Source organism: Octopus sinensis, linkage group LG3 (assembly GCF_006345805.1).
Source record: "Octopus sinensis linkage group LG3, ASM634580v1, whole genome shotgun sequence".
Classification (NCBI taxonomy): domain Eukaryota; kingdom Metazoa; phylum Mollusca; class Cephalopoda; order Octopoda; family Octopodidae; genus Octopus; species Octopus sinensis.
The window spans coordinates 101,008,913-101,036,651 of NC_042999.1; the positions used below are offsets into that span (position 1 = coordinate 101,008,913).

Here is a 27,739-nt window from a genome sequence, read left to right on the forward strand (position 1 = left end):
CTGGGTTTAACTTTAATCTTTTTAATCTAAACTATAAAGTTTCTTCATATGATTTTTCTTGTTTTTTTTTTATGATGAAATTTTTGAAATGTAATGTCAAAACCTGAGACCTAGGAGCATTTGAAGGTTAGCCATCAGCTCTAATTTCATGGTGTTAAGTAAATGAGGGATAACTTGCATCAAGATACTATACTTGTCTGCTGCAAATAACATTCCAGATGAATTGGTATATACACCTGACACCTAGATGAATTAAGAAAACAAGGGGAAAAGTATTCTTGCCTGCAATGAATTTGAAGTCACAGCTAAGGATACTATTACCATATGAGCCACATGAGATAATGTAATGTAAAATAAACAGTCTACTCTAGGGAACATAATGAAACACCTGAAGCAGATTTAAGCTCATATCCTTTGAGTAGCTAATTCAATATGATGTCCACTCAGCCATTCTTAAATATTTTTTACTTCTTTTTTCTCATTAATGAATAGCTGATAATTGAAAGGCCATTCAAGTGTTAGAAACATTTCCTTAAATTTCCCTGAATTTACAGGACATCCAAAAAGTCAATACAGAGAAAAAGTAAGTAAATCCAAAAGATGAAACCTGATGCATGTTGTTACTGCTTCAACCCAGATCAACCTTGAGTATTTAGATCTATGATCAAAGGCATTCCATCCATGTCATTCTGTAACAAACAGTGGACTACATTATCCAATATGTTCTCCTTTTTATTTTTCAAGCTGGCATAGCATAGTTTGAGGGAGATTTGGTTCCTATTTCTAACAGGTAGAACAATGAAAATAGAAGCTTCCTTATTGTCTTATCTTGAAAATGCTCTAAAAGAGGTTAGATTAGGAAGTGAAAATCTTAGTATCATCTTGCAATAATCTTACTGCATGACAGCAGTATTTTGATAAGTATAGGCTGCAGTTAAATTTTAATTTCCTGCATTATTTACCATAAAGAAAGAGAAAATGGAAAAGAAAGTCTCCTGTCATATCTGAAATACAACCATATCTAATAAAGCCTGAATCTACATGCATGCTGTTATCTATATCATCTATGCATGTCTTCATTTTGAATGATCATTCATATCATCTGACTGGAAATTAATTGGATAGTAAATGCATGAAATTTTTCATCTCAGAAGATTCTTCCAAGAATTATTTCACAAAGGATATTGAGAATATTTTCGATATTCATTTATTTATCAGCAGCAACAACAATAATTCATGAAACTTAAGCAAATATAAAAATAGATTTTTTTTATTTTTACTCACCAGTAAGTTTTGTATGAATAATTCTTGGACATACATCATCGTAAGTTGACATCAGGTAAATAGTTCCAACTTTGAAGGACAGAGCTAATGTGTAGGATTTATTAATATTGATATCTGAAATTAAAACAAGTTATTGTTTCCATTATTATTGCAGGGAAGACATTTTTTCTCTCTTTCTTTTATGCTTTATTTAAGGAGGGAGGATATGACAGGTGAAAATATTTTTAACAGATAACGCAGTCAAAATTGCAAGTATAAAAATACTGATATTTTTCTTTCTTGATATACATATAGGTAAAAAGAAATGTACAAATGGACTTTTAAGGTAATAATATATTTAGCTATCTATGTTACAAACCAATGATGGTACATCTACTCAATTGTGTGACCTAAATTTCCCTAAGACTACTTTCTGTAGCCTTGAAAGGATAAAAGAAATGTTGAAAAATTCAATCCTAAAATAGATATACCAGAAAGATGAGACAGTCATGTGTCTGTTGAATAATAAAGGGTTTTCAGAGAAAAACTAAAACATTAAGATGTAGATTAACAAGAAGTATGACTAAAAATTTCAAGTCGATGATGGAGTGCAAAACAGAAAATTTAATTGACAATAGAGTTTGAACAGTTCACGTAGGACAATGATCATACATGCACACACACACACACTCACTCAAACGCATACATACACACACAAACACTGCACACAAAATATTTATTCAAACATATTCCAAATTCTAATAAAATTTAACACAAGATATCAGAAATGTCACTTTTCTCTTCCTAATAAACTACCCAGCTCTAGCAATGATCTTACAATAGTATGAAAGCAAAAACAACCAAAATGAAAGCGTATCATACTCAGAATACACAGAAATAATTTAAGTATCCGAACAAAAGTATCTATATCAAAAATGTATCTATAACATAAAGTATCTATAACAAAAATCTAAGTATATATAACAAAAAAAAAACTGGAATTCTACACTGTAACTTTTAATTTCCTAAAAATTTACCTCCATAAAAATAAAAAGTTCATCATTACATACAATATTCACACTGCACTAATATGAGCTTGATCAGTTAGAAATTGCAGTCAAGTCTCACTAAACTCACACTGCTACTGTCTTAAGAAATGAAAGAATACCCAATAAAGTCCTAGGTATCCCTAAAATGATTGGAAGTTCATAGTGAAATGCCCTTAATCATAATTCTGCTCAATCAAAGAATCAAAGCTAGAAACCCAACATAGACTCCATCAAATCTCCAAATCAACTTCAGTAAATCAGAAATTCCTAAAGTTTTGCATCCACTACAAACAGCATTCAATCACAAATACAACAAAGTGGCACTTGAAATACATGGATTTAAAGGTGAAGAAAAGAAATAACAGCATAAAGTATATTTTCATAATAAACTTATACATTTCACTACCAACCCCACTAGACAACATACCCAAATTATAACTGACATTCACTGGAAGAGAATATCATCATCATCATCATCATCATCATTTAACGTCCGCTTTCCATGCTAGCATGGGTTGGACGGTTCAACTGGGGTCTGGGGAGCCCGAAAGCTGCACCAGTCCAGTCAGATCTGGCAGTGTTTCTACAGCTGGATGCCCTTCCTAACGCCAACCACTCCGAGAGTGTAGTGGGTGATTTTATGTGCCACCGACACAGGTGCCAGACGAGGCTGGCAAACGGCCACGCTCGGATGGTGTTTTTTATGTGCCACCGACACAGGTGCCAGACGAGGCTGGCAGACGGCCACGCTCGGATGGTGTTTTTATGTGCCACCGACACAGGTGCCAGATGAGGCTGGCAAACGGCCACGATCGGATGGTGCTTGTTACGTGCCCACAGCACGGAGGCCAGTCGATGTGGTACTGGCTACGGCCACGTTCGGATGGTTTTATTGTGTGCCACGTGCCACCGGCACTGGTACCACAAAGATACAAATTCCATTGATGTTCATCTATTTTGATTTGTTTTGGTATATCTCAATGACACAGCAGTGACCAGCATATGTAATGCAGTATATAGGATATACATGCTTTTTTTTAACTTTTAGTTTGTTTCATTTCTTGGTTATTTTCTTGCTGTGTTACTGAGAGTATTTATCTTGCATATGATGTTGGCATACATGCTTGGAATTGTTTAGTATTTTTTTAAAAATCAGGTTAGCTATTTGGTACTTTGTGGAATGAGATCTTAGTGCTTTTTACAATGCTATACTGTGTTACAAAATATATCTATAGATATTTAGCCAACATTCTATGTATAGACAGATGTAACAACCTTGTCTATATTTACATTCATGGACTGAAAATTGGGATCATCCACATTTTCTTTTCATCCATCTTTCTTTTCATCACGTGACCATCTTTCTTTTCCTGCATTGTCATTCAAAAGAATGGATGTGTTTTTTCTCTCTCTCTTCTATCTTTTCTCTTTCCCAAAAAATGTTTCTCCTAGCATTCACTATTTTCCTCTCATTCTGGTCTAAACGACCCTCCATGTTTGTTTTCATTCGGTTTCCTTGTATGTCTCCACTGTCATGTTTTTGTTCCCAACTGTGACTCTTCATAATTCCTAAATTTTATTTTAGAATTTATGGGAGCAACTGTCTTTGAAGACCCATATTGTCGTTGAATGCTCGAAATGAGGAGTAGACAGACACCCAACAACTGATGAAGGGTCCGTTTGCTGTGTTTATTTGTCCTATTTTCCATTTTTCTTTGTTGTTTACGTATTTCATGTTATTTATACCATAGATGACATCCTGTACCCATATATGCATGTGTGTATATATATATATTATTTATTATTTAATTGAACATGATGCATCCATTTCCATGTAAGTATATATATATATATATATATATATATATATATATATATATATATATATATATATATATATATAGTTAAGTAAGATTCAGGGAAATGTAGTATGCTATGCAAAAATCTATCTATCTATCTACCACATACTCATGCACACACTCACATACATGTACAGGTTTGATTACATGAGATCCATAAAGGATAGCAGCATATCAAGAATATCAAAGTGAAGCAAGCTACAAATTGGCTAGACAGAATGATAGAAAACAGACAGCATGGAAGGCATCAATAATAAGGAAGTTCACTGTTATTAGATAAACATAGCTCCAATAGTTTCCAGAAACATTCAACAATGAATGGAAGGAACACTTAGAGTGGCACACGAACATAATACAAAAAAAAAGGATTATCTAATATTGTGACAAGAGTCTTTATTGCAACAAAAGCATTCTACTGTCAGGTATGCAGTATGCACATCAGACTAACCAAATAAATGAATAAGCATTCAGAAATATTTTACATTTACATGGGTGGAAATACTAACTGTGAAACAAAGAAGGGGAATAGAAGAGTGAGGTTGTAAATTAAAGAACAGTGAAAGGCATTTCTACTCTAAACATATCATTAAATTTAGCAACCTTATTCATGAAGGTTGGTAATTGCAGGACATGCTTGTTTACTGACAGATAGCAGTTGCTAAGCATGATATTTGAAACAATCAAAATGGTCAAGGAACAGCTGCCAAACAATCAAAATGTTCAAAGAATAGTTGCCAATGCTACTCTTTAAAGAGTTATATTGTTTTAAGGTCATCTATATTAAGTAGTGACATGGTTAATATTTTCCAACAACTTATATGGTTTGTGTGTGTGTGTCTATATATATATATATATATATATATATACACACACACACACTCTCACCATAAACTACTCTAATCCTCTTTATTTACCAACATTTATCTTCAAGAAAATCAAAACAAACTATGGATCACAAAAATACAATTGAATCCTTCTCTAATATCAACCAGTTAGAAAGGGAGCATTAACACCAACACTAGACTTGCAAGAAATAGTAGTGAAATCTCCTATAAATATCAATCCTACCACTACAAAAATAGAAAAAGACACATTGGATAATGTAGTCTTATATATCCTTAAAAAGACAAGATGGTCATGGCTGGAATGCTTTTAATCAGAGGTTTGCATAATCAAGCATAACTTGGGGTTAAATAATACTGACAAAAACAGCAACAATAATCTGTCAGCTATAATGTGAGTGAATGTATGTAAATAGTTATTTAAATTATATAGAAAATAATATGCTAGAGAGACAGAGAATTATGAACAAGCCATGGTAGTAAAGCCACAGAATAGGCTTCGCTATTTCTACTCATAACTGTATAAGTTCATACTAATGAACTTTAAGACTTTAGAGAAGTAAACTATCAACTAGATAAAATTATGACTATTTATCTATTGTATTATACAATGTAGACACAAACTCAAGTATTTGATAAAAGCTATCACCTTTAACACACATTTAATCTTAAGCAATCAAATTGACTTCCTCTGTTAGGATAAAGTAAAACTATATTGTAAATAACCAACCAGATATCTCAGAACTACCAATCAATAACGTTGGCAAAAATATTTTGTGTGTGTGTGTGCATATTGGTTCTTTGCAGCATGTGTGTATATGCATGTGAGTGTGTGCATGTATGTGTATAATCACACAGACATACACATATGTGTATATCAACATATATATATATGTGTGAGAGTTTGAATGAATATATGCACACACACATACATATATATATGGAAATACCTTTGTTTCCTTTGTGCATGACTTCTGCCCTTACAGCCTAACTACTTCTATGCATTTAAGTCCCAGTTTTCTGTCAACCTGCCAGAAGTCACTGGTGCACCTTTTGTTTACCGAATATTTACACCGAGTACAAAACATGACCTTCCTACTTACTCTTCCTCCTCCTCTAACATATCAAACAAGATCATTTCCTAGGTAGCATTGACTTAATGATGAGGAGGAGGAGGAAGAAGTGGATGCTGTGTGTTTGTATTTACTTAACATATTTTATGAGATACTTAATGCTTGATAAGATCCTACTTTCAACAAATATTTTATTAAGTGTGGTGGATGCTAGAATTGGTAGAGCATTAAACAGAATACCTTGTTGTATTTGATGTAATGTATATATTTTCTGAGACCAATTTCCTCCCAGTCTTATTTTGCTTTTTATCTTTTCTGATGGAGGTGAAATAAGTACCTATTCAGACCTATTATACCTATTATACCCTTGAAGATAGTCTTCCAGTGGTGTTCCTAGAGCAAGACCTTATTCTATGAAATTCTATAGAATTTCTTAGAATAATTGAAAATAGTTACCACTGCTGTAGAAATGGCACTTATATATATATATATATATATATATGCATGCAATTTGAAATATTTTGAAGAATCTTTCTCTTTATGCTAATGTAATGGTAGGAAATAGCAACTTAACTACACATAGGCATGCACACACACATACATACACACACCTGTACAAATCAATATGAAAGTCTCTATACAATTATTTTGTCTTGTTAGAAATAGTAGAAAATTTCCCCCAAATCGCATTTAGAAAGGCAAACACTTTCAATGCTACCAATGTTATGAATAACAGCATTTAAATCACTGATACCAACTACAGACACTGATGATAATAAGGAAATAACTCAGATGAGCCAGTAAGGAACCACTATGAAACTGTTTGACCTGCTACAAATAGCAATCAAATCTTTCTCAAATCAAAATCTTCTATCTTAAAACGAGAACATGTTGGCCAATGTATCATAAATATACAAATAAAAAAATCTAACAAATCTTGAATGATCATGGCTAAATAATAGTAATATGCATGTATGCACACACACACAGACAGACACAGGGGGAGATAAAGAGACACAAAGAGAAAGACAACATAAAAGTCAGATACTGAAAGAATTTATCAAAAAATAGATGAAAAATCATTATGCAAACAGAAGGAAAAATAACAGCAAAAGGAACAGCAAAAATGTAATGTAAATGTAGGTTAAGAATACAAAGCATTACTTTTAGAAAAGCCATTTAGAATAAGTGTATAGATACCATCTGTAATGGTACCATATATGTGCTTTTTCAATGACTGATTCGATTTATTTTCTAATATCTTATATTCAAGAATTGAAATTATGATTCAATGAAAAGAAAAATATATACTGGAGTATTGGTAAAATAGATGCTAGCTCTTTTTATTACTATCACCATCAGGCAAAATGGCTGTTAAGAATTAGCATAGCATAATTTATGTCTTTTTACATTATGAGTTCAAACTTCTCTCAGGTCAGTAATATTCTTTCCTTCAAAAGCAATAAAGTATCAATCAAGTACTGGTATTATTCAATCAACTCTGCCACTACCACCTCACAAAACAAGGACTCATGCCTAAATTAGAATTCATTATTATTGAAATATACGGCTAAGAAATTTGTTTTGCAGCAATGTGGTTTTGGCTTCTGTTACACTGTGTGGCACATTGGGGCAACTGTCTTTCCAGGCTGGCCAAACATTTCTGAATGGATTTCACAGTGGGAACATATATATGTGTGTGTGTGTGTTTACTTGTTGAGTCATGAGAAAGGGACAGAGCTTATGAGCTTTGTAGGCCCTTTGATTGGTAAGATAGGATCAACACCATTAAGGATCAGCACATGCAAAAAGGTAAAAGGAAGAAAGAAAAAGAAAAGACAGACAGAAGATAGCTCACTTCAAGGCTAGATGCTGGAGTGAGCTGTGTTCATGTCTCCTTGTCTTGATATAATTAGCAAATTGTAAACAAATGTCACCATTATAGAAAAGTGATGTCATTCATTTACTCTCTTACATAAAATCATATCTTGCTATTGTGTTATTCATGTTTGAAGGTAAATATCATTGTACTTGGAAATAGGTGAAGATTGGCAATAGAAAGAGTATTCGGCCATAGAAATTCTGCCTCAGTAAATCTTGTCTGGCTCACACAATCATGAAAAGGTGGTTCTTCACATTTGGAGTGTGGCTCATATATTTGAAATGGCTAGACCATGTCCAGAAAATAGCAAAAACCAACTTACAAACCACTAGCTCCCTATTCCTTCATACATAACAGCAACGGTTCCAGTCCAAATGTACTAAAATATCTAGTGAAGGTTAATACTCTGAGCCTGTAATCTTATTAAAAGTTAACTCATTCCATGTAACAACAGTGAGGAGGAGAGGGAGAGCAACAACAACAACTAGTATTACTATAGTTTATGTAATAAACAAAAGGAAATCAATATAGGAGATGAATAATTAGTTGGTTGCCAAACTTACTAGGATGGATATATTTTTCAGTTTTGTTAGCTTCTGCCTCATCCATGTTGAACTTTTCACAGGACCACGACATAGCTCCAATCTCAGCCCCTTCAAGAACCATCACCTGAGTTAACATTGCTCCAGTAGAACTCATTACAATTATTTGTCCATCAGATGTCCCAAACATCACCTGAAATAGAATTTGTAGTATAGAAACTATAACATAAACATACAATGAAAAACAACCCACTTTTTGTAATCCTTTTCGTCTACAGCTTTGCAAGATTGTAGTACAAGTAACAAACTACATTATCCAATGTTTCAAAAGTGCACACTACTTTCTTTTTAATTTGATATACTTGTTACTTTCAAATTTAATGTTCAAAAGTAAGAATCCTATTGACTGTCACATGTTAAATTATCAACTAAGTAAATCTATAGTGAACTACAAACAACCCTTATACATATGTGTGTGTGTGCGTGTGTGTGCGCACACACGCATGTGGCATAAAAAATGCAAAAAAAGTTAAAAAACACAGAATTTATTAGGTTGACATTCAGGAAATGGAAAAAAAGAAGAAAATGTCTTCTACATTTCAAGTATTCACTCTTCTTCTGAATATGACAGAATAGATAAGGAGAAAAGAATGGAGAAAGTAAAATGGAGAAATAGAAACACATGTGTATTTAACGATCATGACACGCGCACCCACAAATACACATCTGTGTGTGTGTGTGTGTGTGTGTAAAGGAGCTGGCATGGCTGTGTGCTCTTCTTAACCACACAGTCCCACTGCATGGCAATTTGAACAAGTGTCCTCTGCTATAGCCCCAGGTTAACTAACACTTAAGAGGATTTGAAAAAATGGAAAATGAGAAACGAGTATCATCATCGTTATCATCTTTATTTCATGTTGGCATGGATTGGACAGTTCCATAGGATCTGATGGGCCCAAGGACTGCATTGTACTCCACTGTCTATGTAGGCATGTTTTGTATGGCTGGATACCCTTCCTAACATGATCCACTTTACAGCATGTATTGTGTACACCAACACTAGTGAGGTCACAATGCAGCTTGCAAAATTACAGACCCTGAGACAAGTAGCTACCAGCATAAAATTGCCTCTGTTGGAGTTTGTAGTCTTGCAGGATGCATATTAATTTTGTGTGTGCATGTGTGTATATAAATCTGTGTATGTGTGTGCATGCACACACATATATATGTATTATACTGCCTTGTCATGATATTGCATAATAGTTATAAATGTGGGTTACTGTCACAGCACTTTTCATATCCAATCTTCTATGAAAACATGTCAAACTATAGGGAAATATTAACTTGTTTGAAAACAGATAAGGGTTGTGAAACCATTAAGTTATAGGGATGCAAGATGCATGCGCAAAGACACACACACATGTGACAGGCTGCCACAATGCATTGGTCAACCTAGGGCTATAATAGTAGAAGACAGTTGTCTAAAAAGTGTCGCATGATGGGACTGAACCCAAAACCACATTATTGCACAGTGAACTTCTTAACCACACAGCCATGCCTCTAAATTATTAAATAAATAAATAAAAAATAAAAATTACATCTCATGCTTCATGAGAAATTGAGTGTAAAACAAAAACAAAATGAAAATTTTATGTTTATGAATTTGTTTTGCAAGATTCCTGATGTGAAATCATTTGTTGAAACAGTTAGTTATATTTTGGGATGGCCTTTTTTTTTTTCTTGCCAAATAAACACACACTATATATTTTTTCTTCACTTGTTTATTACTGTTCTTATTTTATCTTATGCCTACTGTCTGGAAATCTTTTGTTACACATCTGGTGACCTCTTCAGTGACTCTTCCACCCCACGTTCTCCTCTTGTTCTGTTTAGTCAATGGAAGAGTTGCTGAAGAACTCACAGGTGTGAGATGAAAGATTTCTAGACAAAGGACATAAGATAAAATAAGAACAATAAGCATGTGTTTATCTGACAGGTGAAAATTCCTTTTTTAAATGACTATCCAGAAATGAAAATTGTGATATGGAAACAGTATAGAACAAATTTAGAAGATAAGAGATAGGAATTTCTTCAACCCTTACGCTAGACACAAATCTTCCTTGCATTAGATTATTGTTAACATATCGGGGATCATGGAGCTGCTTTTTAAGTCTCTTCTGTAACCACTCATCAATTTCAAAAACCTGTAAAAGCTACACAATCGTCTTTTTGCTTCCTCAGACTAAATAATAGAAACAAAAATACTACTTGCTAAATGTGAGTATGTGATAGTTTCAATCTCAAGTTGAAAACAAGTGTAAGTCAAATATATAGCAATAACAACTATGGCAATATTGTGATTCAAAAGATAGGGTATAGGTGAGTAGTTTGATTGTTCAAAGCTTGACACAAACAGTACTGAATGCTAGGACAAGACAACATTACTTTAGTAAATATAATCTCACTCTACTCACAGGCAGCTATTGCATTTGGTTCTTATAGCAGAAATATCTAATTACCCAGATTTGTACAACTGATAACAAGATATAGCAGTATGAAATGGGTTATAAAAAAATTATAATGTGTGTGTATGGATGACAAATTGGCAGAGATGGTCAAACATTCAACCAACAATGACTTATGGAATTCAATTTTTCTCCACACTGACTAACTCTGTTTTTCTTTCTACAGAGAAAACAAGTGATGTAAGAGCAAATATGAACAAATAATATTCTGTAATGCTGTGAGAGTTAAATTAAGTTACCACCACTTCTACAAAAATATTCTAGTGATTAATCCAACAATATACATACATAAATGATAGATGGATGTCAGAATCACTAAAATGGTGAATATTCTCCTTACATTCTGTCTTCAAATCTCACCCTTGTCTACTTTACTTTTCAACCTTCTAAGATCAGTAACATTAGCATGAGTCAATAAAATAAGTATTGGGTCAATGTAATCAACAATTATATCATAAAAGGCTGTTCCAGCATAACTACAGACCAATAACTAAAACCAGAATAAAAGAATAAATGAATATATTGTCGTTACATCCATTTTTCATAGCTAGCACAGCTTGGCTGATTTTGGAGCAATTGCTTTTACATTTGCAAAGAGAAATTGCTCCAATATAAAAACTAAGAAAATATGCATTCAGTAATAACTACTTTTTAATGTAAAGAGGAGGAGGCTTCTATAACCAATCTATTGGGTATATTTTGTTTTACTTTTATTCTATTTCTTTCCTTTTTTATATATACTTTAATGCACTATCCAGTTTGTACAGGCAGAATGAAAAATGTTAAGTGTTGTGACATATTAATGTGAAGCCAATTAAAAGTAGCATATTAAATAGTTTGTCATATGAATACAAAACCAGTGCGAAAATTGATTGATAAGCATAAGATAAATATTCTAATAAAATCTACAAGAGCTAATATTCTTCAGCCTTTTTCCCCAGCAATAAAAATACTAACCTTGATATTAAAATAACAAGACACAATCCTAATTTATTCAAGGAATTATGTATCAATGTAACTGTCTGCTTCTACAAATACACTTTCATCATTTCAAAACAGTTTTACTAGATATCAATTATAAAAAATAAAAAAACATGTATGCAGGTGAGTTATCAGTATGTTAGACTGCTGACTAGAGCTGTTGATGTTCTACATACCATCACTAGCACTGAAAAGGTAGTCAGGATTTTCCTTAGTGGAAATAACTTGGAAGGCTCTGTCATCACTATCTATGGAATTTATTCAAATGATGTCAAAAATGACTAAAATACTATTAGATGATATTATTTTACAATCCTATAGTTTATAAATTAGCAAAAAATGTAGATTGAGAACTAGTTGGTTGATGCATGAATCAGAAGTATGATGTGATACAGTAGCATCATACATGCAAGATATGGGCATTGAATGTGTGAAGGACATTTGAAAGCTGAAGAGACATATACTAAGCATTATCTATTGGATGTGCAAAGTTGACATGTATGAGATACATAACACAAACTGAAAAAGCTAAGAAAACAGTGTGAGGGGAGATGACAGTAAGGTGTGGACATGTGATGTAAATAGACAATGATACAAGATGAAGAGTAGTGTATGATACTGTTGGAAGGTACTTGTGGAAGAGTCAAACAAAAGGAGACATGAGAAGAAGTGTTGAGGTCACAGATTACAATCACAGAGGAAGAGACAAAAAACTAAGATGAATGACAATATGCCATATTAATAGCCATTTCCAAACTATAAGCTGCTGTTGTTGTTGATAATAATGAATGTGGTTCTCTATTTATTCTATTTAATAATAATAAAATTTGGCTACATATTTCTGAAGCCTAAACATAATAAATTTAGATTTCAGAAATATGCATCGAAATTTTATTTTAACAATTTACAATATATTATTAACATTAAATCAGTTGAGCACACACAGAGAAATGATTTTGTATATCAGAAATGATATTAATGTAAGTTTGGTAATGACATACAGTTCCTGAATTCTGTCGTCATAACTCATGTCTCAAATTTATACTATACTTGTCAAATGTCATTTTTCACTCATTCATACATTTGTTTGACCATGTATTATTTCAACTTAAGGATATAAGACTTGAAAATCATCAAAAATTATTGAAACAATGCTTTACCAATAATATGAAAATAGCATTCTGAAAATGTCAATAAATGACAATAATAATGCCATTTAATGATGTAGCATTTATGTTCTTATTTTCATTGCATTACAAAGTGTAGTTCTGTGTTCCTTAGGTCTGTGCAGTATTATGATTTACTTTTAATGCTTATATTGTGGCCTATGCCGGTAGTGTAACCAGCCCACTTAGGCGTACCTTTCTGTCATTGGACACTAAACTCTGCTTGCGAAGACCTGCTGAGGCAAGTGAAATTGAAATCAAATTCAATGACAGCATCGCATGACTGGCATTTGTGCTAGTGGAGTGCTAAGAGCACCTCGTTGTCAGAGCCACTGACTGGCCCCATGCTGGTGGCACATAAAAAGCACCATTCAAGCATGATCATTACCAGTGTCGCTTTACTGGCACTCGTGCCCATGGCACATGAAAAACAACATTCAAGCGAGGGTGTTGCCAGTGCCACTGGACTGGCTCCTGTGCAGGTGACACGTAAAAACACCATTTGAGTGTGGCTATTGCCAGTACTGCCTGACTGGCCTCATGCTGGTGGCACATAAAAGCACCCACTACACTCTCAGAGTGGTTGGCGTTAGGAAGGCCATCCAGCTGTAGAAACTCTGCCAGATCAGATTGGAGTCTGGTGCAGCCATCTGGCTCACCAGTCCCCAGTCAAACCATCCAACCCATGCCAGCATGGAAAGCAGATGCTAAATGATGATGATGATTATTATTGTATTAAAAGTACTCTACATAAAAAGTGTATGATGCCATGTCATGATATTTTCTATATTTTGTGTAAATAAGTGAGTCCTGGGTTTTGGTTATGTACTTGATTGCATGATTTTATATCATTCCAAAAGCATTTATTATTGTAGGGGATGTATGCTTTAAACCTCCATATTCATGTTCATCTGGATAATCTCTCGTTTGCTTTAAGAGATAAATTATCATCTGCCAGGTCTAGTACTTTGATGAGCCACTTTCCTCTTGTTGCCTTTGACAACAATATCCAGTTAATTAACTTCAATCTCTTTGTCTGTGTGTATTAGCATACCCCCGAGTAGGATCATTTTCTCATTTTCTTAAGGCCTTTTTTGGTGTATGTCTATACTATCTTTTATCTGTAGGTATTTCATATTGCTGGCATGATCTCAAGTGTGGCTAAGTCCAAACTTGGTCATACCTGTAGATATATTCTTTCTTGGCAAAAACTGGGTAGCTAGAGAAGAGACATTAGATAATGTGGTACTAAATACACTAAATATGAAAAAGGAAAGATGAGATGGACAGTTGGAATGCTTTGATCTGACATGGGATTCAACAGCTACACATTTCTGATGTCTTGAAAATGTTCTTACACAAGGCCTATAGATTTTAGTGAAATTTCTTACTAACTATTGCCTTGGTCTCAATCACATTCAACTTCAATTGCAGCCCACAATTCTATGTTTTGATAAAGTTCTGTATTAGTTTGGTAGATTTACTGGAGAGTCACTTCATCAGCTTATTAAAATTTCCCATTACAAATTCACTTTAGCTTTCATCTTTCTGTTGTCAATATATTAAGACCCAAATGAGAAAACGAATACTGGTCTTGATGTAACTGCGTCCATATTAAGACCTAGATTATAAAATGAATACTGGTATTGACAGAATTGTGTCCATCTTGCTGGACACAATTCAATCAACAGTGATGAATTGAGATGAATACAATTCAATGACTGAAACTAGTAAAAGCATAAAAGAATCTTTTGTGACCAAATTGAAATAGAAAAAGAAGACATGTTTTGATAATAGAGCCATGGTATTTGTGTACAAACATATACATACACACTCTCTCTTTTACACACACACACGCTTGCATTGTAAATTCTGTACTGAGTCAACTGACAATTGCAAAACTTCAAGAATTTTCTTCCAGGTAACCTACCTAGCATTCATGGTTATATATTCAGATGCAAATTTGAATCATATATTTGCTTTATATATATATATATATATATATTTATTTACACACACACTTCCTCCTGCAACAACTTCACTTTCCCTATTTGCACCACCTGAATAACTTGATTCATTCATTTGAGAATCATGAAACTGTCAAACCTCTCTCTCCTACACTCCCCTTCTCTCACTTTCTCTCTCTTTACCTTTATGGTAGTTGATAATGGTCCTGCTGTGTCAGTTATTGCACAATTTGATTAGCTAAGTGACTAATGTGACACCATCCTCAACTGCTTTAATCTTCATCTCTTTACTGGCCTCCAAAAATGGCTTTCTCTGTTGGATAGACTCTATCTTGTCCATATTCCTTATTCAGTAGCCTATTATAGCAATACTTCCACATACATTATTTTCGACAATACTGTGGAGAAAATACAGCTCTATGATATTAATCACAATTCTCCCCTAATGACATCCCCTTTTTTATTTGCATTATTTTTCTAACACATTTGCAATTCTAAATCTTTCCCATTTCTTATTGTATAATAGAAAGAACCAATGAGGAACACCGACATGGTCACTAGATATGCTAGAAATAGCAGTCATATACCCTCAGCTCATACCCTTATGTCTAAAACGGGTACTTTGTATAATGTAGCACTAGGTGCTCTGTACCTAGGAAAACAAAAAAACAAAAAAAACAAAAAAGAAAACAGGATAGCCATGACTAAAAGGTTTTTGATCATAGGTTTCCCTAATTAGGGCTGACCTGTGGCTAAACAACATAGTGACATTAAAAAATGTTCAAACCTCTCATGTACTGCTTCTCTACCAGTTAGGCAGAGTTGATGTTTAAGTTGATGTTTATTATTCTGTCTAGTAAATACTTTGTTCCTTTACACTTTGCTCAAGTTTATCACTCATCTCTTTTAGCTATTCCATCACTATATTGACATTTTTGTAATCCTCTGCTGCAGGCATAAAATCAAAACCAAACACTAGCTAATGTTCACCTTACATACCTTCCATCTCCCACTTTTACTCAGTATCTTAAACACACGCTGGTTTTCTCGAGATTTTATTATATAGAGTGAATCCATTTACATCACAAAACTCTATGAAGCTTATGTTTTCTAAGTTCAAAATACAAGAAATATTTTTTGCTAAACGAAAATAATTCTTTCCTGTTGATGGAATATTTTTAAATAACATCTTCAGCTGTAACATGTAGCTATAATAAAGTAATTTCCTTTTAAATTGTTATATCTAAGTTTTTTTTAAAAATCACAAGTTCAAATTTCAGTAACTGTCTTTCTCTTCATAAACTTATAATTATTTTCTTTATTAATGTTTCATAAATACGACCAAATCTTCCATTAGGATGTCAGACAAAATGTCTGGGGGTGTTTAGTTACAACCATTGATGATTTAATTTCAAATCCTGCTAAGGTTAACTTTACATTACATATTTGTGGGATTCATAAAATAATGTACCAACCAGGTACTGGGATCAGTCTAATTGACATCCACTTGCCCCAAAATATGTGATTTTTGTGCCAATGTTAAAAATTTATATTACCAAACCTTCTAGCACCTTACTTTCAGTGTTATGTCTTATTGGAAACAACAACATTATTTTCTTCTAACTATTTATAAAAATAAATGCTCCAAAATGGAATACAACTCATAAATTTATATGAAGACAATCTCATTCTCCTCCTGTTCATGATGCTAATAATGATGATGAAGAAAAAATCATTTAGTTTCCAATATTATTTATTCAATTTACAGAGTAGCTGCTTTTAAAAAAAATATCAGTCTTTGTTCTTACTCCACCCACTCACATTACTATATCAATATCATTTATTTGCAGATTCACTTCTAGTTATGAATAAAAAAAAAATTGAAAAACCTTTTGAATTGTATAAATAACAGTAAAAGTATGAAATATGAATTAAGCTGTTATAAATGATAGTATTATAGGTGAAAGTATAGTATTGTAATTGCTAACAGTCTCTTATATTGTGTAATATCAGACATAGTTTGTTGAGCACATTAAATATTTATTTAGTGACAATTATCTCTAAGTTATTGGAACAGCAAGTAAAGGTGAGGCCAATGACACAGGTTTAATTATTCAGTGTAATTCTAGAATGGCTTGGGGTTAAGGATTCTTTACTCTCTAATTTTGCCTCCACCAACAAATACATACACTGGTGCAATCAAAGCAGTTGAAACTTTGAATTCACATAAAGCTGAGTTAAGCCAGGAGTTAAAAGTTAGAAATAATTGTGTCTCTTATTCATCACATTAACAGCAGAAATGAAATGTTTTTGAGGCCAAGTGAAAAGAGTTGCTATTTTGTTTCATGAATTATGAGTTCTTGTTCCATCAGAGATACTGTACTGTTATTTTGGTAATTAATGTCCTTATCACTAATAAAGAAGCAGGGCAGAAGAATAAAGGAGAATACTCAGAATTTTTTGTGCAGTTTTGATAAGGATACTAACTGGGTTTTGTGTCACAATAGTAACAATAGCACAAAATAATATACTTATAAAAACTTTGCATTTATTCTTTTCCTATTACAAAGTGTACATTTATTGAATTTCAAAATTAAAGCATATTTTTGGGAATTGATGATACTTAAGCCAAGTATTCAACAATTAAATGGAAATTATGCCTAATTTACAGCTGAGAGGTTGTGCCAATTAGAATAATACTAGTTGTTGATAACCACAAGAAAATACCAATAGAAGACATTTTGTTTAATTGTCTGCAGTTTCTATAACCATTCTACTACTATGTCTCTAATTAGCAGAGTGATTGAACAAGCTTCAACAACTTCCGGTTTGAATTGCATTATTGATTAGACCACATCATTCTGTTTCTTGCTACATATTTTAATTATTAAACTGATAGTACCAAATAATGAAAAGCATTTTTTTAAAAAGTTTCATGTATTTTAATGCATTGCAGTAATATGAGATATGACAGAACACTTTCTAGAGTCAGACAAAATAAACAATCATAGCATAAAATGCAAACATAAATATTATACAATATAATTGAGGTTCAGAAAATATGCATTTATAAATTTTTTTTTTTTACTTCTTAGTCAATAATTGTAAAAAATATTACTTGTAACTAGCAGAAATATTTTGCTTCCAACTGACAATACTATTTCAGTAAAAGTTCGAACATATTTGGTGAATTTTTACATTTACATATATTTTCCTTTCACAGAGAGTATAAAAAGTAACATCTAATACAATATGATATAATCAATAATGCTATATAGTAATATGCTTGTAAGTTTACTTTGAAATAATTTTGGTGTATAATCCATGCCAGCATGGAAAAGAGACATTAAAGAGGAGGAGGAGGACGACGACGACGATGACTAAAAGAGAAAGCCTGGGTTGACAACTGAGGGGCCACAATTTCAACATTGTTAGATCTTAAGCAGCTTTAGTTTATTTTTTAGATAATTTAGTCAAAAGAGATGGAGCAAAACATAGGATCTTTGTTTTACACTCTCTGAGACTAGATGTGGTTGAAGTTATTCTCAAAATGGAGTTAGTTCAAAAGCACACAACAGAGAGGGCTTGGCTGAAGATACCCGTGCAGGGCCTATAAGCTTGTGCATTACTCCAGAACCAAGAGCATCCCCATAAAAAAAAATCTACAAACACTTTCAGAAGATTCACTCCATTGTGGAATGTGAAAGTAGTATTGTTCTATTTTATCGAATTTCTTTAAGGCCCTACACAGATAGCATTAAACCAAATGATACATTAAGTCTACAGTCCAATGTAGACTTAAAAGGATGGGATGATCACCAACAGAATGTCCTCAATCACAGGTCTACCTAATCCTACATGAAATTGCAATTGGGTTAAAACCTAGGAATTATCTATGTGCAAGGTTAAAAATATATTCTTATGTAGAATTAATTTATATGTCCTATGGTGTGATACATAATATTAGTCATACAATAAGTAGCAAATCTACATCACCTGTTGACTTATTCTGAAAATTAACTTCTATATAAAGAATAATTATGTTAGTTTTAATATATTTAATGCAGGGAACATTAAAAAGCTAACAAGAAAACACTACATAGTGAAGAAAAGACAATATCAAAAACAACAATCATTTTAGTTGTGATAAGCAAAAGTAACAACTTTGGATATGCTTTGTATTTATGTTCTCTTCAGTAGAATATAAAATTCAATGCCTTATCTATGTAGTAATAAGAGATCATTTCAAAGGTAAATAAAGCAAAAACAGTATCAGGCATTGACTAATACAATTTTTTTTTACCTCAATCTATTTATTTGTTGTGATCTAGTTAATGTTCCCTGCATTAAATGTTAACTATAATGTAACTTATATATAAATACTGAAAAGTTTTCCTAGGAATGCCTTTTACATGAAAAAATATATAGTTAAGTGCGGGTTACTATACTTAATGTAAAGAGTCAAAATGAATTTTCAATCAAGTGAAATTTCACTCAGAATGAGAAAGTAGTAGTTAGTATTTATAATAATTCTTGCCAAAGAAGACAATAGAGAAAACGTACTGTCAATAATGTTAATAATTTTTCTTTTTATTTTGGGTTTTGGGTGTAATTTCATGTTATTACTTTTTTTTTTGGCTCATTAAATTAATTAAGTTAACCCACCACAATGATATATATAAACAATCTGACAAAGAGAGTACGTATGATTGTGACTAGGTTTTATTATAATTTGTTTCATGAATTTGAGAACAATAGCATTACTGGATACATGTGCTTAAAGATGGTTCAATTACTACACAGTCAAGTGACCAGAGAAGCCATGTGGGCAGCCAGAGAGTTCACCATCATCCTCTGACAAGTTCACTGCCACCTTTTTAGCATGTACTGTTATAACTGAATCTATTTCTGCTCTGCCAAACATATTCTGCAATATTAGCCACTGACTTTATCCTTCAGCCAATCCATGGCATTTAACTTCAAAACAACAATGACAGTCCATATGAATGTACAACACCTAGCAGTTTGGAAGCTTGAAATTAATCAGGTGACTGTGAGGGTCTGGAGTTACAAAACAATCTTGCTTTGAAGGGACTCTAGAAATATATCCTTAAAAAGTAGCATAGCTATCACTCACAAGTGGACATGACTTGGGAAGATGTACCATTATCATCATCATCATCATCATCATCATCATCATTTAATGTTCATTATCCATGCTGGCATGGATTGGATGGTTTGACCAGAGCTGGTAAGCTGGGGGAGATGCACCAGACTCCAGTCTGATTTCAGATGGTTTCTATGGCTGGATGCCCTTCCTAATGCCAACCACTTTACAGAGCATGTTGGGAACTTTTACATGGCACTGCACTGGCACTGTTATGTGATGCTGCAGGGAGGCTTTTACATGGTGCCACAAGGGTGTTTTACATGGTACCACACAGGTGCTTTTACATGGCACTACCACAAGTACTTTACACCACCAAAAGGACCAGTCTTAACACTTCTGCTACCGAGTATAGGTCTTCTTGAGTATAGCAAGGCACCAGGTATCTCGGTCCTTTGTCATCTCACCTGAAAGGGTCAGCATCCTGAGGCCAATATTCAGTACCATGCTTTTGCTAAGTGTTTTAAGTAGTTTTAGATAGTCACTCTTAGTCCTTCCACACTTGGCTCAGCTAAACATCCAAAATGTGACAGCTAGAAAGAAAAGGTACTGTACCAGTTAATACTGAGTTAGTACTTAGTTTTCAGCACAGAAGATAGAAACAATGAGAAAGTGAGTCCCATGGTCAGAGACAACACACCACTCAGTACAAGAATATAACCAATTGACTTTATGATTGTGAACACAATATTCCTACCACTAGACCACACAGCTTATAAGGAATTTATTTTCATATTCTATTGCTCACTATGTAATCAATAATCAAGTTACTTTCAAGTTCCTTGAATAAATTATCCAAAATCTAATATAATAACCCTAAAAAATTTAAAGAAACATAGAGTCTGGTACTTAGTTGTGCTTTAAGGGAGTTAGCCATATGAGCTCAAATACTCAAATATTCTCATAGGTTATTATAAAGAATAAATATCACCCAAATTAATATTATTATTCTAAAACATACAAAAAACAAGCAGAATCTTGACGATCTTCCAGGAATTATTGCAAAAAAATCAATCAAGGCTCCATGACCACTTTAAAACATAGAATCTAAACAACTGATACATATGTAAATAATGATTACTTTTGCCTGGGCATAATGCCATTTATTGTGAGTAAAACTGTAGTTCAGTGAGACACATCCAACGTCTTAATTGTACCTATCTCATGGTTTCTAGAAAATTGTATTCTGCCACAAACCAATGATTAATCTACCAAAATTCTATTAATAAAGGCATCACTAAAATTTCCCAAACTTCATCTGTACTTTTCTCATTGCAAGAGTTTGCATACATTACACATACACACAAGTACATACATGCACACACACATCATGTTAATTAGTCTTTTATTTATACAAAAAAGAGAATATTCCATGTAATTAGTGAAAAGTAATAATGCTGCCAAAACAAATTGTATATTTAAGTGAAAAGAAAGAGTGTGGAGAGAAAAATATAAAAAGAAAGACCCAAATGTGAGCAAGTATATATCTATAAATACACAATTCACTCAGTCACAGACAAGCAAAACTGTCGAATGTCAACATTCATGCATGCACAAACCCCCATACATGCATCAGGCTCCCACTGCACAGCTTCTAGGGCAAGTGCCTTCTACTATAGATTCAGCTGGCCAAAGCCTTGTGAATGGATTTGAGAGATAGGAACTGAAAGAGGCTCTGTGTGTGTGTGTGTGTGTGTGTGTGTGTGTGCATACATGCATGTGTGTGTGTGTGTGTGCATACATGCATGTGTGTGTGTGTGTGTGTGTGTGTGTGTGTGTGTGTGTGTGCATACATGCATGTGTGTGTGTGTGTGTGCATACATGCATGTGTGTGTGTGTGTGTGTGTGTGGTGTGTGTGTGTGTGCGCGTGCGTGCGTGCGTGTGTGTGTTTACCTTGACATATACCAATTGTAAATGAATATCAATGTCATACAAATGATGTAATTCATTTGCAATCATACATGGAAGCATTTCTAGCCATTGTGCTGCCCATTTTTAAAGGACAAATGGAAGTACTAACTTGCTTGGAAACAGGTGGGAGTTGGTGACAGGAGAGCATTCACTCATAGAAAACCTGACTCAACAAATTTCATCTGATCCATCCAAGCATGAAAAAGTGGATGTGATGATGATGATGATGATGATGATGATGATGATGATGAGGGCATCAGTCAACCCTGGGCTACAGTAGAAGACACTTTCCCAAGGTGCCATGCAATAGTTCCAAATCCAAATCCATATGATTGTGAAACAAATTTCTTAATCACACAGTCATGAAATATATATTACAAGACAGTTATTTATGTGAATCATTCTCACTATGATACTTCACACGCACATAGCTCAGCCCTAAAAGGAGAAGGGAATGAAATTGTTTCCAAAAGGGAAGGCACCAAACTAGTAACTTTAGGGTGTCTGGTCAGATTCTCAGCAAATTTCTCCTGCGCTCTGATATGACTTAAATAACACCAACAAAAGGCCTTTCTAGAGTAAATAATAATAAAAAAAGCAACTGCAAGAAAAGCTAAACAGATTGAAGAACAAAAATCCTTAAGGCAATGTCAGAAAGATCAAATAAGATAAAAGAATGATTTTGAAATGCACATGGAAGATTCTTGCATGCATGCGTGCATGCACACAAAACGCTATGATAAGACCACTATATTTCACATTGGCTAATAATTTTGGAAAGAACATCCTGCTACAAGAGAAGGAGATGAAATACAAGAGGTAAACTTTGAGATTTGAGATATAGCAGAAGATTTTAGAAAAAGGATCTATGAAGTTATACTGTTTAAGATGTTAGTGGCTGTTTAAGTAAAACAAAACTTCAACAAGTGAACAAGGAAATTGTAGAAATGAGAATAAGAAATCAGTTGAATATATAGATATAGAAGACTGTGCTCTGTGAAAGTTAAATCATAATAATAAAGAAGTGGTTTATCAATATTCCAACAATCTCAGTAGAATAAAATATATTTCAAAAAAGATTGAATGATGTAAATTTGAAGATTCGAGAATGTGAAGATTGAAAACGTTAACAATTCCCACAGTACTGGGATTCATTATATTTCCCCAATGAATAAAACAACATGCAAATCCTCCATCCACTCACAAATATCTAAACAAGTTTGCAAGATCTGTATAATGGGTTTTGCCATGTAAAACTTAGCTTCTGTATATGTATGTATAATGGATACATGCCATATAAAGCATAGCTTCTGTAAGTACTGTGTGGTTCAGAAGTTTGCTTTGTAACCATATGGTTTTGGGTTCAATCCTAATGTGTAGCACCCTGGGAAAGTGTTTTCTAATATTGTCCCAGGTTGATCAATAATTTGTGAGAGAATATATTAGGTGGATAGGAACTGTGTGGAAACCTGTTATAAGTGTGTGTACATGTGTGTGTGTGTGTGTGAGAGAGAGAGAGAAAGAGAGAGAGAGAGAGACCAGATTTATAAGTGCAGACAAAGAAGAGGTGTAAAGGAATCACAGAGAAGGTAAGCTTTGAATGTGGCAGATGCACAGAAGCAATAAGCACATGAAAATAGAGTATTTTAAATGCCCAGATAGCTCGCTAGAAGTTGTTGTTGGCAGCTTCTGATACCTAGGGAACACAATTAGCAGTGGAGGTGGCTACTCAGAAATTGCTACTGCTGGAAACAAAGATCTTTTCCCTCGGGATGAAGAGCAGCTTGTATGATACTTTAACTAAAATTGCAATGTTGCATGGCATTGAGATATAGGCCTTGGATGTACAAGGCTTACAAAGACTGGAAAGAAATGCAGCTTGCATGCTCTGATGGATGTGTAATGGTGCATGAACACTGGAGTATAAACGAACTAAGGAAACTAAACTGGGTGTAAAACGAATTGGGTGTAAAGTGCATTAGAGGATGCTTTGTAGGTATGGGCATGTGATGACTACACTTACACACATTTATATATATATATATATATATATATATATATATAGAGAGAGAGAGAGAGAGAGTGAAAGAGAGAGAGATAGTGAGAGAGAGAGAGAGAGAGAGAGAGAGAGCAGATCTAAAATCCAGCATTGTTGTTTATGTTGTGTCTCTTTCAGAATGAAATGAATACTGAGATCAGTATGATCAACTGAAACCCTTAAAGACAATGCCCCAGCATGGCTACAGTCTAATGATTGAACCTAGTGAAACAGACACACACACATACATTCACACAGATGAAATGATGATGATTATGATCATTACGATCATAGTCATCGTTTCCACTTTCCCATATTGACATAGATTGGATGATACTGAGGCTGTATTCTAAGGCCTGATGCCCTTTCTGTCATCAACCCTTATTTGCTCTTCAATATTTTTATTCCATCACCAAACTATTGTTCAAAGGGGACATAGAAAATGCATTGGTACTTAATTGGTGTCAGTGTCAAGATATGGAGAAATAGACACATACTATATATATATATATATTTGTGATATATAGTTTTTGTTTAATAAATTTCATTTGCAAGGCATTGGTCAGCCTGAGGCTAGAGTAGAAGACATTTTCCCAAAGTGTCACACAGTGGAATGGAACTGGATATTATGCATCAGTGTAATAAATTCTACAGCTACACATTCATGCCTGTGCCTTATGCAGAACTGTTTGATTATATAATCAAGAGAAGAGAGTTATTATTATGTATTTTCACTGAGATTTCTAACTAAAAAAAAAAGATAAAAGAGATATAAAGCATGTGTAACTGAGATGTCAATTGAAACATGCCTTCTAATTATTTAAATGTCATGTAAAAATAGTTACTGAAGCAAGTGTTTTTAACGTTAATTTTTCAAATGAAATTGAAACTTGGCATTTTTGTTTCATCAGTTTGGTCTGAGGGAATCTTTGTGTCTATTGCCATCATTGGCAATTAATGGTGGTTAATGCTTCAACTGATATTTAACAATCACCAAAAGTTAATTTTTTTGACTGATATTTAACACAAAAATAAAATAAAATAAAATATACAAACATCAAATGACAACTTGTGTTCAATGTTTCCATTATTGATACAGCAGAGTTAAAAACTAGTCATATCAACTACATGTGTTGTGGCTCATAACCTATTGCTACTTATTAACTGGTAAGTGAGGCCAATACTATATTGAAATTATAAGAATATAAACAGGGGAACTGTTTCATAAGATTTCTTTATCTAGAATGCTTAAATAATTTTATCAAAATGCATTACAGATTTTATTATGATTTGTTGGTATGATATTATTCAGTAGCTTATATTAACTAGAATATGTAGCATTTACATGATCAGTCTATCATATCATATTCAAAGCTTTTATTGTACTGTGATATGAAGCATTTCTTTTTAACAATCTTACTATGTCTGTCTGTACGTCTGTCCGTGACCTTTTCCAGGTCAAACAGCTGGTCACACTTGCACAAAACTTGGCAGTCTTACTATTGACATCTCGAGAGTGGTTTATATCATGTTTAAAAAAATTTTTGGAAAGACTTGTTTTACTGCTTTGATTTGTACAAAACTAAGGAAGCCATTTCCGTAAAAGATTTCTTTTATTTATTTATTTCCTTTCCTTGTGTGTGGCAGCATAGGGACATTGTTTGACAAGACGTGCTTTGATGGGGTGTGTGACACAGCAAGTGAGTGACAGAGACAGAGAGAGACACACACACACACACACACAGACAAATGGAGAGAAAGACAGAGACAAACACAGGGAGAGAGAGAGAGACAAAGACAGAGATTGTGTGTATGTCTGTGTATGTTGTTTTTTAAACCCCATTAAAACACTTTCTTTACAATGATGTCAACTTCAGCCAGCACCCACAACAAAAATATTCATAAATAAAAATACATAAAAATAAAATTATATGGAAATTGGCCACAGTAACAAAACAGAAACAAAAACTGAAATGGCATTTATGAAAGCTCAAACAGTACTTTCAATTCTTCTTTCATTATTATCTCTACAAAAGTTCTGGGTGTTGATGGAGTGAGCAGCACACAAACTGTGAGACACACAGAGAGACAGGCAGAGAGAGAAAGACAGAGACAGAGAAAAACACAGATAGACAGAAACAGAGAGAAAGACACACTGTATGTGTGTGGGTATGTGTGTGTCAATTTGGTATAGCACCCAGGACAAAAAAAATAAATAAAAACAATAATGTAAATGACCACATGATTAACAACTTCCCAGGAGAAAGTTGACAATATCTATGTTGAGACACTATAGTCGATGGAAATTATCACCAGTATCCACAGGATTTCCTTAACAACTTGAATCCATCGGGACTACCTATGCATAGAATCTCACTGTAAAAGTACTGTCCTATAATGCTCCTACGAAATTTTGACCCTGCCAATGGACATTGCAACGGAACAAGATACACCATCATGCAACTCAATTCTCACGTCATCGAGGCAGTGACAGTGATCGGCCCTCACAGTGGTAAGCACCTGCTCATACCTCAGATACCACTGGTACCCTCCGACAACCAGTTTCCCTTCCAATTACAACACAGGCAGTTTCCCATCAAACTAGTCTTCTCATTCACTGCTAACAAGCCACAGGGCCAGACTTTAGTTAATGTTGGTGTGTTTCTGCCCAACGGCCAGTTGTATGTCACTATGAGCAGAGCAACGGACTCAGCTAATTTGAAAATTAGTGTTGATCAAACACAAAATATCGTTTACAAAAGAAGTTTTGCAAATGTAATAATATCATGAATATGTACTACGTAAAGCTGTACATAAGTATAATCAAAACTAACCATTATTTATATTTTGTTACATTTCCTATGCTATATTTCAGTATAAATACATTCATACTTAAAGTTGTTATTATTTTCCACCCTCTTTTCATTTCCCATCGTAGATGGGTAGCTTTGCTAGTTTATATAATGTAACATATTTTTGCTCTGAAATGGTGAATTTGTCAACATCAAGAATTTAATACAAAGCAAGTTAAAACTGGTAGCATGGTGGACAAAACGCTTAGCAGTATATAGTTATGTACCTTCACATTTTGAGTTCAAATTTCACCGAGATTAACTTTGCTTTTCTTCCTACCAAGATTAATAAAATAAACTGTTCATCAAGTACAGGGAGGCACTGTAACCAACAACACTTGTCCCCTAAAGTGTGGAATTGTACCAGTTGACATTAGAATCAACTGGACAGAAAAATGAACCATCAAAAATAGATTTCACTAAGCCATCACATCCACTCAATAACATTGATACTAGGCAGGTTGGGTTTATCAATACATGCTATTTATAGCAAGTTCCACTTTGCCATAACCTTCAAATAATTAACGATTTTTCACTTATCAGTTTTCTAATGTTGGTGATTGCATGCCTTTTGGAATTATTCCTTCTTATTTCATAGCTGACCAGAGTAAATGGTCAGTT

The 27,739-nt window shown here is 33.6% G+C and overlaps 1 protein-coding gene across 4 annotated transcripts in view; it reads right to left on the minus strand.

Moving 5' to 3' along the window:
• Window positions 1-27,739, minus strand: part of LOC115209811 (tubby-related protein 4-like) — a 646,703-nt gene that overhangs the window by 238,554 nt on the left and 380,410 nt on the right. For all 4 annotated transcript variants that reach the window (XM_029778367.2, XM_029778365.2, XM_029778366.2 and 1 more), the window contains exons 4-5: window positions 8,532-8,703; window positions 1,285-1,398 (exon numbers count right to left, since the gene is read on the minus strand). In XM_029778367.2, the coding sequence (XP_029634227.1) occupies window positions 1,285-1,398; window positions 8,532-8,703 (286 nt within the window). The remainder of the gene's footprint in view (window positions 1-1,284; window positions 1,399-8,531; window positions 8,704-27,739) is intronic.